Consider the following 16,055-nt stretch of genomic DNA (forward strand, 5'->3'; position numbering starts at 1 on the left):
CTTGCCCCCCCCACCCCCACCCCCAATGATGTTGGTATGACAGTAGTGTCACTAGCCTGGGAATCCGGAACTTCAGGCTAATACATCAAAGAAAGAGGTTCATATCATCCTGCAGCTGCCAGTAGTACATAAATTTAGCTAAGAAATCTGAAATTGAAGATTAGTTTCAGTAATAGGGACAAAACTACTGTTGACTGTTATTAAAAGCCCATGTGGTTCACTAATGCCTTTGCAAAAAGAAAATCTGCCATCCTTATCCCACATGGGGCTCCAGACCAATGGCCACAATGTGATTGACTCTGAATGGCCCAGCAAGCTACTCTACTCAAAGGTAATTGGAAATTCCTGTGACATCCCATCCCACAAAGGGGTTTCTAAAAATCTCAGGGATGCCTTGATCCGAGCGGTGCCCAGGGGCTGTCCTCCTGAGACAGGCCCACGCATGCACCTTGCCAGGGAAACACTTGGTCTGCCTTCTCCAATCTTCATGTCCAGTCAATTCATTGGCCTTTTTAACTTGGGGGCATTGCCATTCCAAGCAACAAGAACCAGGGCCACAAAGACAACTCGCCACCCCCACCCAAGACAATCCAGACTGAGAAACATGGAATGAACAACCGCCCTGAGCCCCCTGCTTCTATTGTCCCCAGCAGAGAAACACATCCCGTAACTCTATCACTTTGCTGTGTGTGGGAGCTTGCTGTGCACTCATGACTGCAGTTGTCATTACAACAATGGGTCAACATCAAAATGTGTTTCATTAGCTGCAAAACATCTTGTGACATCTGTGAAAACATTATATAAGCCTAAGTCTTTCTTTTTACTACATACTGCAACATAGCTGTAAAATCCCTCACTGAAAGGTGAGGTGCTGATCCTCAAACTGACATTGATCCTCATTGGAGCAGTGCAGCAGGCTGAAGACAGGGATATCCTTCATGTGTTGGAGTCAGGTTTGTGAGCATAGGTTGGTATTTCACAGAGTGGTTACCCCAATGTGTGCTAATCCTACCCACTGCTGGCCAATGTGTGTCAGCTAGTAGTTGGGGAGCAAAAAGAATTGATAAATATCTATTGGTGTTGGGTCCTGACTGGTATAGGGTGGTGCCTCCTGCTTTCCCTACATCCTGTAGTACAACCTGGACATTGAATAGGCCTTCAGATTTTGATTGACCTCCTGCAATCTCTCCATTTAGAACAATAGTGCCCTATTCCTTTCTACTGCTCCTTTCAACACATTGATTAAGGTGAATGTAGAGCTCATTTGAATGTAGCTGGCTCTGCCCCATCTTTTGCAAAAGTTGAACACCAGAACCCAATTGGCAGCTGTGCAGTTATCTCCATCACCCACACACGTCAAGCATTTTGTGAAAGCTGCCAACTATCAGCTAAACATATCCAGCTCCGTTAGTCAGTGTTCCATGTTTCACAAGATTCCCCAAGACATTCCTGAGAAAATGTCTGCGCTGCACAGACTCACTCGCCAGATTTATTCATACTTGTTTACACACTAGATCACCAGATTAGCATGGAGTTGCTCACCACATTTCCACACACTCATTCACCAGATTCATTCATACCTGTTTACACACTAGATCACCAGATTAGCACAAACTCACTCACCAGATTTATTCACACCTGTTTACACACTAGATCACCAGATTGGCACAGACTTGCTCAGCAGATTTCCAAACATTCATTCACCAGATTTATTCACACCTGATCACCAAATGTTCACAGACTAGGTCACCAGATTTCCATACATAAAATCACATTACTCCAACTAGGACTGGAACCAATGTCCTAAGGGATGCATTTGCTAACGCTGTTGGGGAGAGTTGAAACTAAAGTGGCAGGGGAATGGGAGTCAAATGAGGAGGTTAGTTGAGAGTAAGGAGGTAGTAACTAAAGCCTGTAAAGGAACTAGATAATGAAGTCAGAGTGACAAAGGGGAAGAGGAGGCAGAGAGCAGATGATGAATGCAAAGAGACAGGTGGTCTGAGGTGTATTTGTTTTAATGCGAGAAGTGTAGTAGGTAAGGCAGATGAACCTAGGGCTTAGATTAGTACCTGGGAGTATGATGTTATTGCGATTACTGAGACTTGGTTGAGGGAAGGGCAAGATTGGCAACTAAATACTCCAGGATATAGATGTTTCAGGCAGGACCAAGAGGTAGGTAAAAGGTGTAGAGGAGTTGCATTACTGGTCAAAGAGGATATCACAGCTGTGCTGAAGGAGCGCACTGTGGAGGACTCAAGCAGTGAGGCAATATGGGCACAGCTCAGATATAGGAAAGGTGCAGTAACAATGTTGGGGCTGTACTACAGGCCTCCCAACAGTGAGCGTGAGATAGAGGTACAAATATATAGACAGATTATGGAAAGATGTAGGAGTAACTGGGTAGTAGCGATGGGAGATTTTAATTTTCCCAACATTGATTGGGATTCATTTAGTGTTAGGAGTTTAGATCGAGCAGAATTTGTAAGGAGCATCCAGGAGGGTTTTCTAGAGCAGTACGTAAATAGTCCAACTCAGGAAGGGGCCATGCAGGACCTGGTATTGGGGAATGAGCCCAGTCAGGTGGCTGAACTTTCAGCAGGGGATTATTCTGGAAATAGTGATCACAATTCCATAAGTTTCAGAACACTGATGGACAAAGACAAGAGTGGTCCTAAAGGAAGAGTGCTAAATTGGGGGAAGGCCAACTATAGCAAAATTCAGCAGAGCTGGGGAATGTGGATTGGGAGCAGCTGTTTGAGGGTAAATGCACATTTGATATGTGGGAGGCTTTTAAAGAGAAGCTTATTAGAGTGCAGGAGAGACATATCCCTGTGAAAATGAAGGATAGAAATGGCAAGATTAGGGGACCATGGATGACAGGTGAAATTGTGAGGCAAGCAAAGAGGAAAAATGAAGCATTCATAAGGACTAGACGATTGAAAACAGACGTAGCTTTGGAATACTATCGGGAAAGTAGGACCAGTCTGAAACGAGGAATTAAGAGGGCCAAAAGGGGTCAGGAAATATCTTTAACAAACTGGGTTTAAAGAAAATCCCAAAGCCTTTTATTCATTCATAAGGAGCAAGAAGGTAACTAGAGAAAGGTTGGCCTACTCAAGGACAATGGAGGGAAGTTATGCAAAAAGTCAGAGAAAATGAGTGCGATTCTTAATGAGAACTTTGCGTCGGCATTCACTGAGAGGGACATGACGGATGTTGAGGTTAGGGATAGGTTATAAATCGGCATAAAGAGGGGGGAAATGTTAGGTATTCTAAAAGGCATGAGGGTGGACAAGTCCCCAGATTTGGATGGGATCTGTCCCAGGTTACTGAGGGAAGCGAGAGAGGAAATAGCTCGGGCCTTAACAGATGTCTTTGCAACGTCCTTGTCCATGGGTGAGGTCCCAAAGAAATGGAGAATTGCTAATGTTTTCCCCTTGTTTAAGAAGGGTAGCAAGGATAATCCAAGTAATTATAGACCGGTGAGCCTGATGTCTGGGGTGGGGAAGCTGCTGGAGAAGATACTGAGGGATAGGATCTATATTCATTTGGAAGAAAATGGGCTCATTAGTGATAGGCAGCATGGTTTTGTGCAGGGAAGGTCGTGTCTCATCAACTTGATAGAATTTTTTGAGGAAGTGACAAAGTTGATAGATGAGGGAAGGGCTGTAGATGTCATATTCATGGACTTCAGTAAGGCATTTGATAAGGTTCCTTGTGGTAGGCTGATGGAGGAAGTGAAGTTGCATGTGGTCCAGGGTGTACTGGCTAGATAGATAGAGAATTGGCTGGGCAAACAGAAGACAGAGAGTTGTAGTGGAAGGGAGTTTCTCAATATGGAGAACTGTGACCAGTGGTGTTCCACAGGGATCTGTGTTGGGGCCACTGTTGTTTGTGATATACATAAATGATCTGGAGGAAGGTATAGATGGTCTGATTAACAAGTTTGCAGATGACACTGAGATAGGTGGAGGAGCAGATAGTGAAGGGGACTGTTGGAGAATGCAAAGTATATAGATAGATTGGAGAGTTGGGTGAAGAAATGGCAGATGGAGTTCAATCCAGGCAAATGCAAGGTGATGCATTTTGGAAGATCCAATTCAAGAGTGAACTATACGTTAAATGGAAAAGCCCTGGGGAAAATTGATGCCCAGAGAGATCTGGGTGTTCAGGTCCATTGTACACTGAAGGTGGCAACGCAGGTTGATACGAGAAGTCAAGAAGGCATACAGCATGCTTTCATTCATTCCACGGGGTATTGAGTACAAGAGTTGGCAAGTCTTGTTGCCATTGTATCAGACTTTGGTTCAACCACATTTGGAATACAGCATACAGTTCACGTCGCCACATTACCAAAAGGATGTGGATGCTTTGGAGAGGGTGCAGAGGAGGTTCACCAGGATATTGCCTGATATGGAAGGCGCTCGCTATGAAGAGAGGTTGAGTAGATTAGAATTATTTACATTAGAAAGATGGAGGTTGAGGGGGGAACCTGTTTGAGGTCTACAAAATAATGAGAGGTATAGACAGGGTGGATAGCAAGAAGCTTTTTCCCAGAGTGGGGGATTCAATTACTAGGGATCAGGATTTAAAGGTAAGAAGGGAAATGTTTAAGGGAGATATGCATGGAAAGTTCTTTACGCAGAGGGTGGTGGGTGCCTGGAACACGTTGCCAGCAGAGGTGGTAAAGGAGAGCACGATAGCATCATTTAAGATGTATCTAGACAGATGCATGAATGGGCAGGGAGCAGAGGGATACAGATCCTTGGAAAATAGGCGACAGGTTTAGATAGAGGATCTAGATCGGCGCAGGCTCGGAAGGCCGAAGGGCCTGTTCCTGTGCTATAATTTTCCTTGTTCTTGTTCTTTGTTCCAATGTAGTTTCTATTTTGAAAGACAGTCACTGGGCAATGCTTGGATATAAACTGACCACAGTCACATGAGTCACATTCATATTGAAGAGGTGTGTACATTTATACATGATATTTTCTTCTGATTAAATCTCAAATATTTTGAAGAGGTGGAGCTAGATTTTTGGCAAGTTACCTGGACATCGGTACAACTTCTTGGCTTGGGCAATGTCACCTTTGCTCAGTCTTACTCTCTGTCCAATAGGAGGTCTCATGCCATTTTCGTCTCTACGGGGAAGGATGGTATCCAAAAAAACACCCCTTTGGAACAAACAGAGAGCAGCAAACCATGAATACGTTAGAGTCAGAAATGGTGGGGTCATTACAATACAATGGCTTTGTAGCAATCAAGTCAGAATTCTGTCGACAAATGCAAAAGGAACTGGTGCACTGAGCTGGGTGTCCATAACATGGCTATAGGGAACAGGCTGTGTCAGATTAACTCAGTATAAGTGAGGCAGAATAGTGTTTGAACGCTGCACTCAATTACCAACCTATTTCTCAACTTTTTAATCCTTTAGATTAGATTCCCTACTGTGTGGAAACAGGCCCTTTGACCCAGCAAGTCCACACAGCCCCTTGAAGCATCCCACCCAGACCCAACCACCTATAACCCACACACCCATGAACACTATGGGTAATTTAGCATGGCCGATCCACCTAACCTGCACATCTTTGGACTGTGGGAGGAAACCGGAGCACCCGGAGGAAACCCACGCAGACACGGGGAGAATGTGCAAACTCCACACAGACAGTTATCCAAGGCTGGAATCGAACCCGGGTCCCTGGCGCTGTGAGGCTGCAGTGCTAACCACTGAGCCACCATGCCGCCCCAAGAGTATTATTTTTGTTTCAGTCTCCCCCCTCCTCTACTGGATCTATCATTCTCTCACAGTCTTTATTTCTCTCACTGTCTCCCTGTCCTTTCCTCCTCTTCCTGTAGCAATTAGATATGTTAGAAGCTGACAGAGTAACCACAATTAGAGCCAGGATAATGAACCCTACAGGTTGATACAAAAGCCTGCAAAATCAGATCAGCTACAGAAGGCCTCAGCCTTGCAAGGCCTAGTAGCAGAGGAGGCTAGCTGGAGTCAGGATGGAGTAGTGGGGTTCGGGAACAGATAGGCAAGTAGAGATGAGAAACAGATTATTTATGACTTTATGGAAGCAAGCTCAAAGGGCCAAATGGTCTATACTTGCACCAGTTCCTTTTCTCCTTACCAGGATGTTTTCTGGCACTGCCTGAGATTTATGGTTATCCTGACCAAGGCAGCCTCAGTAGTTTCATGGAGGAAATGGGTGAACGTGACTCTCTCCAAAGCGACAGGTGGTAAAAGACAGGCAGAGAAGTAGACAAAATAGAGTTTAAGGATGAGATTGCAGAGCAGTTGAAAGTGCTCGTAAAATAGGGCTGAGTCAGCACAGCTTTGTCAAGGGGAGGTCATGGCTGACAAACTTGTTAGAATTCTTTGAGGAGTTAATGAGCAAGTTAGACAAAGGAGAGCCAGTGGATGTGATGTATTGCATTTGACAAGGTGTCGCACAGGAGGCTGCTAAGTATGACAAGACCCCATGGTGCTAAGGGCAAGGTACTGGTATGGATTGAGGATTGGCTGACCTGTGGAAGTCAGAGTGTAATATCAAGAACGGGGTCTTTTTCAGTGACTGGTGGAGTTCCACAGCGGTCACTGTTAAGACCACAACCATTCAGGTTATACATGAATGATCTGGACAATAGAACTAAGGGCATTGTTGCTAAATTTAAAGATGATAGGTGGACAGATAGGTTGTATTGAGGAAGTGGGCGAGGTAGAGAAGGACTTGGACATGCTAGGAGAGTGGCCAAAGAAGTGGCAGATGAAATACAATGTGGAAAAGTGTGAAGTTATGCACTTTGCTAGGAAGAATAAAGGCATAGATGATTTTCTAAAAAGGGAAAGGCAACAGAAATCTGAAGCACAAAGGAAATTGGGAGTCCTAGTTCAGAATTCTCTTAAGGATAACATAAAAGGTCAGTCGGCAGTTAGGAAGGCAAATGCAATGTTAGCATTCATTTGAAGAGGTTTAAAATACAAGAGCAGAGATGTACTGCTGAGGCTGTATCAGGCTCTGGTCAGAATGCATTTGGAATATTGTGGGCCCTGTATCTAAGGAAGGATGTGCTGGCATTCAAGGGGCTCCGAGGAGGTTTGCAAGAATGATCCTAGAGATGAAGGGTTGGTCATATGAGGAGCAGATGTGAACTCTTGAGTCTGAACTCATTAGAGCTTACAAGAATAAATGGCGATCTGGGATTGAAACTTACACAATACTGACAGGACTGGATACAGCGGACATGGAAAACAGGTTTCCACTAGTGGGAGAGACTAGGACTTGAGCACACAGCCTCAGCTTGAAGGGACGACCCTTTAGAAACGAGATGAGGACTTTCCTCAGCCAGAGGCTGTTAAATATATGGAACCCATTGCCACAGAGGGCTGTGAAGGCCAAGTCATTGAGTGTATTTAAGACAGAGATAGATAGGTTCTTGATCAGCAAGGAGACCAAGGGTTATAGGGAGAAGGCAGGAGAATAAGGTTGGGAAGCATTTCAGCCATGACAGAATAGCAGAGAAGACTCATTGGGCTGAATGGCCTAATTCTGTTCCTGTATCTAATGGGAGACTAAAAGATAGACAGAAAAAAAAAGGGAAAAAGGTATGAACCCAATGACAAGAGAGAGGAAAATCAAAACGAGGAAACTCAGGAATAGCTCAGTGTCCATTGAGTGATCATTCAGTCTGTACTTGTTACCATTCACAGGAAGCATGTGAAGAACTAAATTGGCAGAACCTTGAAGTCCAACCTGGAGAAGGTGTTCCTAGCATAGTGCATGATGCTGTCAAAGTCATATGTCTCCCCCAAGGAATTGACCTCGGCAGGCTCCATCTTCAGGAAGTTGTACTCCTGCCCTGTGGTACGACAACAACCAGTGTTACTGTGTAACTGTGGGAGGCATCACAGAGAACTGCAGTCTCAGGTTTTGTCAAAGGTGAAAGGTTGAAGGCTTATCTATTTTCCAAAGGGTCGGTACTGACTGTGCCGCATTACACACCCATTCATCGGCCCTTTGATATCTAATTGCTTAGTAGCTTGAGCATTTTATTCAGGAACAAATAAGCCTCAAAAATAAATCAGCAATTCGTTCAACTGTTCCGATCAGAATAAACTGGCAATTCAAAGGGACTCACCAAATAATTGAGTTAGTTTTGGAAAGCAAGTGTTTTGCAATTTTAGCAAGGCAGCAGTTTACCAATGAAAGTTGAATGAAAAACCCACTAAAAAATTAACAATTCAGTGTAAGACGCTCATGTCTTGTGTGGTTTGTATAGTGTTGTAACTCAATAGTAGATGTATTGTCAGGGAGACCAGCTGCTCCTTTGTCAGAGCCAGACACTCAAATTGGAGTCTCAACAACTGGTCTTGGTTTTCTTTCCTGTCAATTAACAGCAAAACATATCGATCAGAGCACACTCAAACTCCTTTATTTCATCAACACCTACCAGCTCAGGCTCACCCTTTGACTTTAGTTTATTGGAGTTGGCACCGTGGCTCAGTGATTAGCACTGCTGCCTTCAGTACTAGGGACCTGGGTTCAATTCCAAAGTCAGGTGACAGTTTGTGTGGAGTTTGCACATTCTCCCAGTGCCCTGCTTAGGTTTCCTCCGGGTGCTCCATTTTCCACCCACAGTCCAAACATGTGCAGGTTAGGCTGGAATGACCATGCTAAATTGTCCATCGTGTCCAGGGATGCACAGGCGAGGTGGATTAGCCTTAGGAAATGCAGCGTTACACGGATAGGGTGCACAGGTAGGTCTGGATACTTCGTAGGGTCAGTGTGGACTCAATGGGCTGAATGACCCACTTACACACTGATTTATGAAACAGACCCAGTGCCTGAAGTGATCTAGTCTGACTCATTCTGAAGCCTTCAGCGGTCTGTCCTGACCAGTCCAGGGACAGTATGTCCCTGTTTGGGTGATGGGAAAAGATGGCATGTTTAGGGATCCCTGGCTGACAGGGGATATTGAGGCTCTGGTCAGGAAAAGAAGGAGGCACACATTGGGTTTAAGCTATCCGACTCAAGTAAATCCCTAGATGACTAAAAAAAGTGTGGGAGCACACTCAAGAACTGAAATCAGAAGAGTAAAAAGAGGGTATGAGATGGATCTGGCAGATAAGTTTAAAGATAATCCCAAGAGGTTCAATAGCTATAATAAGAGTAAAAGGGTAGCTCAGGAGAGAATAGGTCCCCTCAAGATCAGCATGGCCATCTGTGTGTGGAGCTACAGGAGATGGGGGAGATTTTAAATGAATATTTCTCCTCAGTAAACATTGAGGAGAGAATTATGGATGTTAAGGAAATAAGGGAAATAAATGGGGATGCTTTGGATCACATACACATTACTAGGCAGGAGATGCTTGCAGCCTTAAAGAGCATTAAGGTGGATAAATCCCTTGGGCCTGATCTAGTCCATCCTTGGACATTGTGGGAGGCTCGGGAAGAAATTGCAGAGATCATTGCAGAGATTTTTGCTTCACCTTTAGCCACTGGTGAAGTTCTAGAAGACTGAAATAAAACCGAAAGAATTGCAGATGCTGTAAATCAGGAATAAAAACAGAAATTGCTGAAAAAGCTCAGCAGTTCTGGCAACATCTGTAAAGAAACAAAATCAGTGTTAACACCAGACCCGAAGTGATTTTCTTCTTCACAGATGCTGTCAGACCTGCTGAGCTTTTCCAGCAACTTCTGTTTTTGTTCCCGAAGACTGGACGGTGGTTCATATTGTTCCATTGTTTAAATAAGGTAGCAAAGACAAGTGAGCCTGACATCAGTGATAGCAAGTTATTGGAGAGGATACTGTTCCACCAACCAACATTTAGATAGTCAAGGTCTGATTCAGGATAGTCAGCACGGATTTATGCTCAGGAAGTCATGTCTGACAAATCTTTTAGCGTTTTTTGAAGAGGTAACCAAGAGGATAAATGGGGGTAGGGCAGTGGGTGTTATCTATATAGACTTCATCAGTCGAGGCATTGAGTATAGGAGTTGGGACGTTCTGTCACAGTTGTACAAGCCGTTGGTGAGGCTGCACTTGGAGTGTTATGTACAGTTTTGGTCACCCTGTTATAGGAAAGGCATAGTTAAACTGGAAAGTGTGCAAAGAAGATTTACAAGGATGTTGACAGGTCAAGTAGGCTGAGTTATAGGGACAGGTTGGCCAGAATAGGACTTTATTCCTTGGGAAGTAGGGGAAGGAGGTCTGACCTTATTGAGGTGTATAAAATCATGAGGGGCCTAGATAGGATGAATTTATCTTTTTCCCAGGGATGAGGAATTGAAAACTAGAGGGGGGCATAGGTTTAAGGAGAGAGGGGATAGTTTTAAGAAGGACCTGAGGGGCAACTTCTTCATGCAAAGAGTGGTACATATATGGAATGAGCTGCCAGAGAAAGTGCTTGAGGCAGGAACAATAGCATCATTTAAAAAAACATCTGGATCGGTATATTGATGAGAAGGGTTTAGGGGGATATGGACCAAATGTGGGCAATTGGAACTAGCTGAGTGGGCACTGTGGTCAGCTTGGACTAGTTAGGGCCGAAGGACCTGTTTCCCTGCTGTATTACTCTATGACTCTATGACTTGCTGCTGGTTTGCACACAATGCAGAGCAAAAGCATATTACAATATGAAGGGTCTAGGCCCGAAACGTCAGCGTTTGTGCTCCTGAGATGCTGCTGGGCCTGCTGTGTTCATCCAGCTTCACATTTTATTATCTTACAATATGAGTGTGTTGGGTCAAGACTGCCTTTCAAAAATCCTTCCTCAAGAACACTTGTGCTCAGGCCACTCCTCTCCCTGAAAACAGAATGAGGAGTTACAGCAGATATTTTTGCGGAATTAAGGATATTTTCGTCGGATGTGGCCCGGGAGATATCTGGCAATCCACTGAATTTACCGCCATCAATTTTATTAATACTCAATATTGTATGTGTTTAAGAGACTTAAAGGAAATCAGTATAAAATGTCAAAGGGAGACAAGTGTCTGAATATGGCCAGTCTTAGGACAGTTAGTGGGAGGGAGGCCTCTGTCAACATGGTGCTGGCTGGATTACGACTGGATGTAATCTGACTCAGTGTGGGGAGAAGGTTGCTGATCCCATTTCAGAACCTGTTGCTGTCCTTGAACAGAGAATGGGGCTGCCATCCTGCTGTGAGATCTTTCTGTAACCCACTCTGTATTGGGGTTTGGACTGCAATCCTATAAACCTATTCAAAAGGTCCACACTGCAGACTCAGGATGCTTCATGTTGGGAAGGGCAGCTTACAAAGTTAGTTCGAGAGTCTTGTGATTATTGATCTGTGGAAAAGTCAAAGCTGACTCAATACCTACACCCACACTGTCTCTGGTAGGAATTGACGATGGGTCAGGAGCAGAAATGTTCAATCTCATCTCACAGCTGATCACTGCTGAGATCAACTCATTTTGCATGAAGGAATTTTGGATAATGAAGAAAACACTGTCATGGCTTGAAAATATATCACTGTTCCCTCAGTAGCACTAGCTCAAAAACCTGGAATTCCCTCCCGAAAGGCATTGCGGGTCTACTTACAGCATATGGACTGCAGCATTTCAAAAGGCAGTTCACCACCACCTTATGAAGGGCAGCTAGGGATGGACAATAAATACTGGGCTAACCAGCGTCACCCACACCTGTGAAATATAGAATTTAAAAACAGCATCAGGAATGGAATTGACAGCATGATATGGACTCCTCTGAGTCTCCTCTCGTGTCAGGCTTGTGGATCAAGAATCATGTTGGGTGGACCATGCAATGGATGTAGCATGAACTTGGGAAAGGAGCAGAATTTAGCAAATAAATGAAGGAACACAGAAGCAGTAAGCCTGACTGAAATCAGAAGGCATGCTGGGATCTTTCCAAAGTTAGCTAAACTGCAAATGCATCATGGCTTTTTTCAGATGAGAAAGAAAATGTACCTACCAATCACTCTCGGCAAGATTTAGCAAATATTTGAAGGGTAGAGTGTTAGCATAAAGAAACTAACAAAGAGGTATTTGGAACTGTAGATGCTGGAGAATCTGTGATAACAAGGTGTGGAGCTGAATGAACACAGCAGGCCAAGCAGCATCAGAGGAGCAGGAAAGCTGATGTTTCAGGCCTAGACCCTTCATCAGAAATGGGCAGGAAGGATCTAGGCCTGAAATGTCAACTTTCCTGCTCCTAAGATGCTGCTTGGCCTGCTGTATTCACCCAGTTCCACATTTTGTTATCTCTGTACCAAAGACAATTGACTGCATAAGTCCACAAAAGAGCGATGGGGATATTTCAGATAACTACAGACCAACTGGCCCCATGCCAATGATTATTTGTCTTGCCGCTAACTGTAGATGAATGTTGGTAAATAAATGAGTGGATTATCTGAAAGGAAATGGTGTCTAACAAACTTCTCTGAGCACAGGGAAATCATAGAATCCCTATAGTGTGGAAGCAGGCCATTCAGCCCACCAAGTCAACACTGACCTGCTGAAGAGCATCCCACCCCTTACTCCCATAATCCTGCATTTCCCATGGATAACCTAATTGACCCTTATAATGGACACTACGGGCAATTTAGCATGGCCAATCCACCTAACCAACACTTCTTTGGACTGTGGGAGGAAACTGGAGCACCTGGAGGAAACCTGACCAGACACGGGGAGAATGTGTAAATTTCACACAGATAGTCACCCAAGGGTGGAATCAAACCCAGGTCCTTGGCAGCAGTGCTAACCACTAAGCCACTGTGCCACCTTAGAGAAATGGCTAGAATGGTTGAGGGAGGTCATGTTGTATGGTAGGTTGAAGACATATGGCATTTTGAAATTCTTGTTCTTGGTTTCAAATTTCTCAATGGGCTTGCCCCAGGTCCCAGTCACTGTTATGTCTACCAACCACAACTGCTAACACAATCAATGTAATAAAGCATCCCAAAGTGCTTCACAGGAACACTCAAAACAGCCAAAGGATTCAGAGCACACGAGGAGATCGTGGGTCAGATGAATGAAGCTTTGATCAAAAACTGTAGGTTTTAAAAAAGATTCTTAAAGGAGGAACATGAAGTGGAGAAGCATAGGGCGGATGGTTAAAAGCTCATTCACCAATGGCGCTCTCCAATCCTCCACAATCTCTGCATTCTTCCAATTGTCACATCTTGAGCATTCTCAATTTTAATCAGTCCACCATATGCATCCAGTAAATTTCCTCTCTAAACCTCTCCATCTCTTTCCTCATTAAAGCCTACCTCTCTGCCCATGCTTTGGGGTAGCGTCTCAGAGTCTCCTATGGTAATTTGGTCAGGTGATCCCAGAATCCCAGAGTCTCCTATGGTAATTTGGTCAGGTGATCCCAGAATCCCAGAGTCTCCTATGGTATTTTGGTCAAGTGATCCACTTGAAGCTAGGTTTCTCCACCAATATTCCTCACCGCTACCACCCCACCTCCCAGTTGCCCTGTTCTACAGGCTTCCGTCCCATGGCCACTCCCTACTCTCACACCCCTGCATCAAGAGGCTACTCACACAAACACAAATACACACGCACACAGACACACACACAGGGAGGGGGACATTACCTGGCTGTATGTTTTCTCGAATGATGCTGACATGGGCATCCCTGTCTGGCCGGGTATGCTCATGCCAGAAACCGATCACATGTCCCAACTCGTGAACAACAATCCCGAACTTATCGCAGTTTTTGCCGATGGAGATAGCCTGCGGACCGCCCCCACGGCGGCCCACGTATGAACAGCACCTGGAGGCACAATGCAGTTTTAGTCTGCTCACCGAACCGCAACAAACCGCTGCATGATCTTGGGCCCTCATTCAGTGTGTGTCTCTCCACCGAAAACATCTTCTCCTCACCTGCATTTATACAGCCACCCTGTGACACTGCATTACAGCCAATGCAATACTGTTATCATGCAGGAAGCGTGATAATCAGGTTCCCCAGAAAGATCTTACAAACTGCACATGAGGTGAATGACCAAATAATCTGGGAGGAATGTTGATCGGGACAACAGTAGGACTCACTGCTTTGAGTAGATTCCTGTGGGAACTTTGTAATCAGACATCCAAAATGACTTGGATTGATATAGCACCATCTCAAAGTCAATGCAATAGTCGTAAGTGTGTCGAGGCTGTAATATGGACATTAACCTTGCAATCAAACAATAATGAGACGATGATCTCTCTTTGTAATGTTGGTAAATATTGGTAAGATAAAGGGAGAAATCCCCTGCTTTTCAAATTAGTACTACAGGATTTTTCACCTCTGAAGGGCCGATCTGAGGAATGTTGTAACATTACACCAGTTCCTTGATGAAGTGTCTGTCTGGTTGATACCCGTCACTGCAGCTCCAATCCACAACCTGGCATCTCAGAGTTAAGCTGCCAACTGAAGCAAGTGGGCACTTTACAAACTGGATAAGAACGCAATCTGTGCAAGGTCCCTGTATATACAAAGGAAGCTGGGAAGCTCTCCATCCATGCTAGGATTGGCCTGAATGTGATTTGTTCTTCATTCATTCATGGGATGTGTTTTAAAATACAATTGTTAAAGTATAATTTTGTAACAGTAAAGTTCTACAGCAGCTCAAACTGGAAATGACTGAAAGTACACGGTGTCCACACAGTGCCTCGCACTTTAAGGTCCTACAATCCAAGTGCAATCGCATGTTATAAAAATGATATACATTCCACCGTGATGGGGTTTTAGTCTATTTGTCACTTCAGTGTATACAGTGGCAGGACTTTCAGCAATGCAGCTCTGCTATCACTGCCCCAAGCTTTAGTGCATCCCTTGGTATGCAGTTCTGGACTTTGGAATATGCCAGGCTGCACCTAAGTCACTATCGACTCATCGCACTGAAACTCCAATAAGTTTCAGGAAACTCGAAGCATGTCTTTCACAAAGTTAATGGTCTCCCAGGTGCAGGTGAGGTTTGTCTCGGTTTACGTCAATGGCAACAGCCACGAGTGCACAGAGTCCAGTGTCCCGTGGATACTCACCACTGCATCTTTCTGCAAAACTTTGCCAAAGCACATTCCAGAAGGAGATTTGTGACAGTCTCTTCCTTTCCCACTACAGCCACCTCAGGTGAGGAAGGAATGAGATTGCAGGTGCACAGGGAGGAGGTTCTCAGCCTTTCTCACCATCAGCTAAGCTGCATCTTGGCACTGGATTGGAAACTCTGGCAGATTTTTCAGGGAACCATCTGACAGGATGTACCCTCCCGTTTTCCTACAGTGCCTCAAGGGGAGCTGCTGGCTTCATGGTGACTAATAATCTAGTCGCCCAGCTAATGCTCTGTGAGCACGGGTTTGAGTTCATCGTAACCTAGCTCGTGGAATTTAAACTCAAAGCTCAGTAAAATGTCTTGGTTAAAAACAACCACAGAACTATCATCACCTGTTGTAAAGATCGTATCTTGTTCTTTAATGCCCTTACCTGTTATGGTCTACTTCTGACACCAAATGACAGCAACGGTCAAGCAAGGCTCTCAGCTCAAGGGCAATTAGGGAGGGGCAACAAATGTTGGCCTTGCCACTGATGTCCATATCCCATGGAAAAACAAAATGAGTGCAGGCCACAGGATTACTCACCAGTAATATTCCTTACATTTTGCTGGTCATTATCTCCATAAAATAAGACACTTACTCTTTTATAAAAATCTGACCAAGTTCACTTACCCGCAGGGTCGATAGGTAAAAACAACAAAACTTTCTTCATTGGTCCGCTCCACGAATGTGACACAAGTGAACTTCTCCCAGTGTCTCATGGCTTGTTTAAATATGGCTCTCTGGGTTCCTGAACCATTTCAAACAAAACAATCATTTAGTCGAGACCACGTACATGGCAAATACTCAAATCAATGACACCCCGTCCCATTAAGCTCTACAGTTAGAGAGTAAGTTGTACTTTTGATTGCACTGATAACTTGTGTGGCCCTGTTTGCTCCATTGTGTGGCTGAGGACTATTCTAACTGTTAGATTCCATCAATATAAAGTTGAAACTGCAGCTTGTAAACCATCCTACAGCTGCATGTA

General features: G+C 44.5%; 1 protein-coding gene across 2 annotated transcripts in view; it reads right to left on the bottom strand.

Annotated features, from left to right (window-relative positions):
• The window catches only part of LOC125467640 (tolloid-like protein 2), a 143,216-nt gene that overhangs the window by 53,525 nt on the left and 73,636 nt on the right, over positions 1 to 16,055 (bottom strand). For both annotated transcript variants that reach the window (XM_048563771.2, XM_048563770.2), the window contains 4 exons: positions 15,698 to 15,815; positions 13,582 to 13,760; positions 7,755 to 7,860; positions 5,047 to 5,171 (listed from right to left, as the gene is read on the bottom strand). In XM_048563771.2, coding sequence (XP_048419728.1) covers positions 5,047 to 5,171; positions 7,755 to 7,860; positions 13,582 to 13,760; positions 15,698 to 15,815 — 528 coding nt within the window. The remainder of the gene's footprint in view (positions 1 to 5,046; positions 5,172 to 7,754; positions 7,861 to 13,581; positions 13,761 to 15,697; positions 15,816 to 16,055) is intronic.

Source organism: Stegostoma tigrinum, chromosome 37 (assembly GCF_030684315.1).
Source record: "Stegostoma tigrinum isolate sSteTig4 chromosome 37, sSteTig4.hap1, whole genome shotgun sequence".
Classification (NCBI taxonomy): domain Eukaryota; kingdom Metazoa; phylum Chordata; class Chondrichthyes; order Orectolobiformes; family Stegostomatidae; genus Stegostoma; species Stegostoma tigrinum.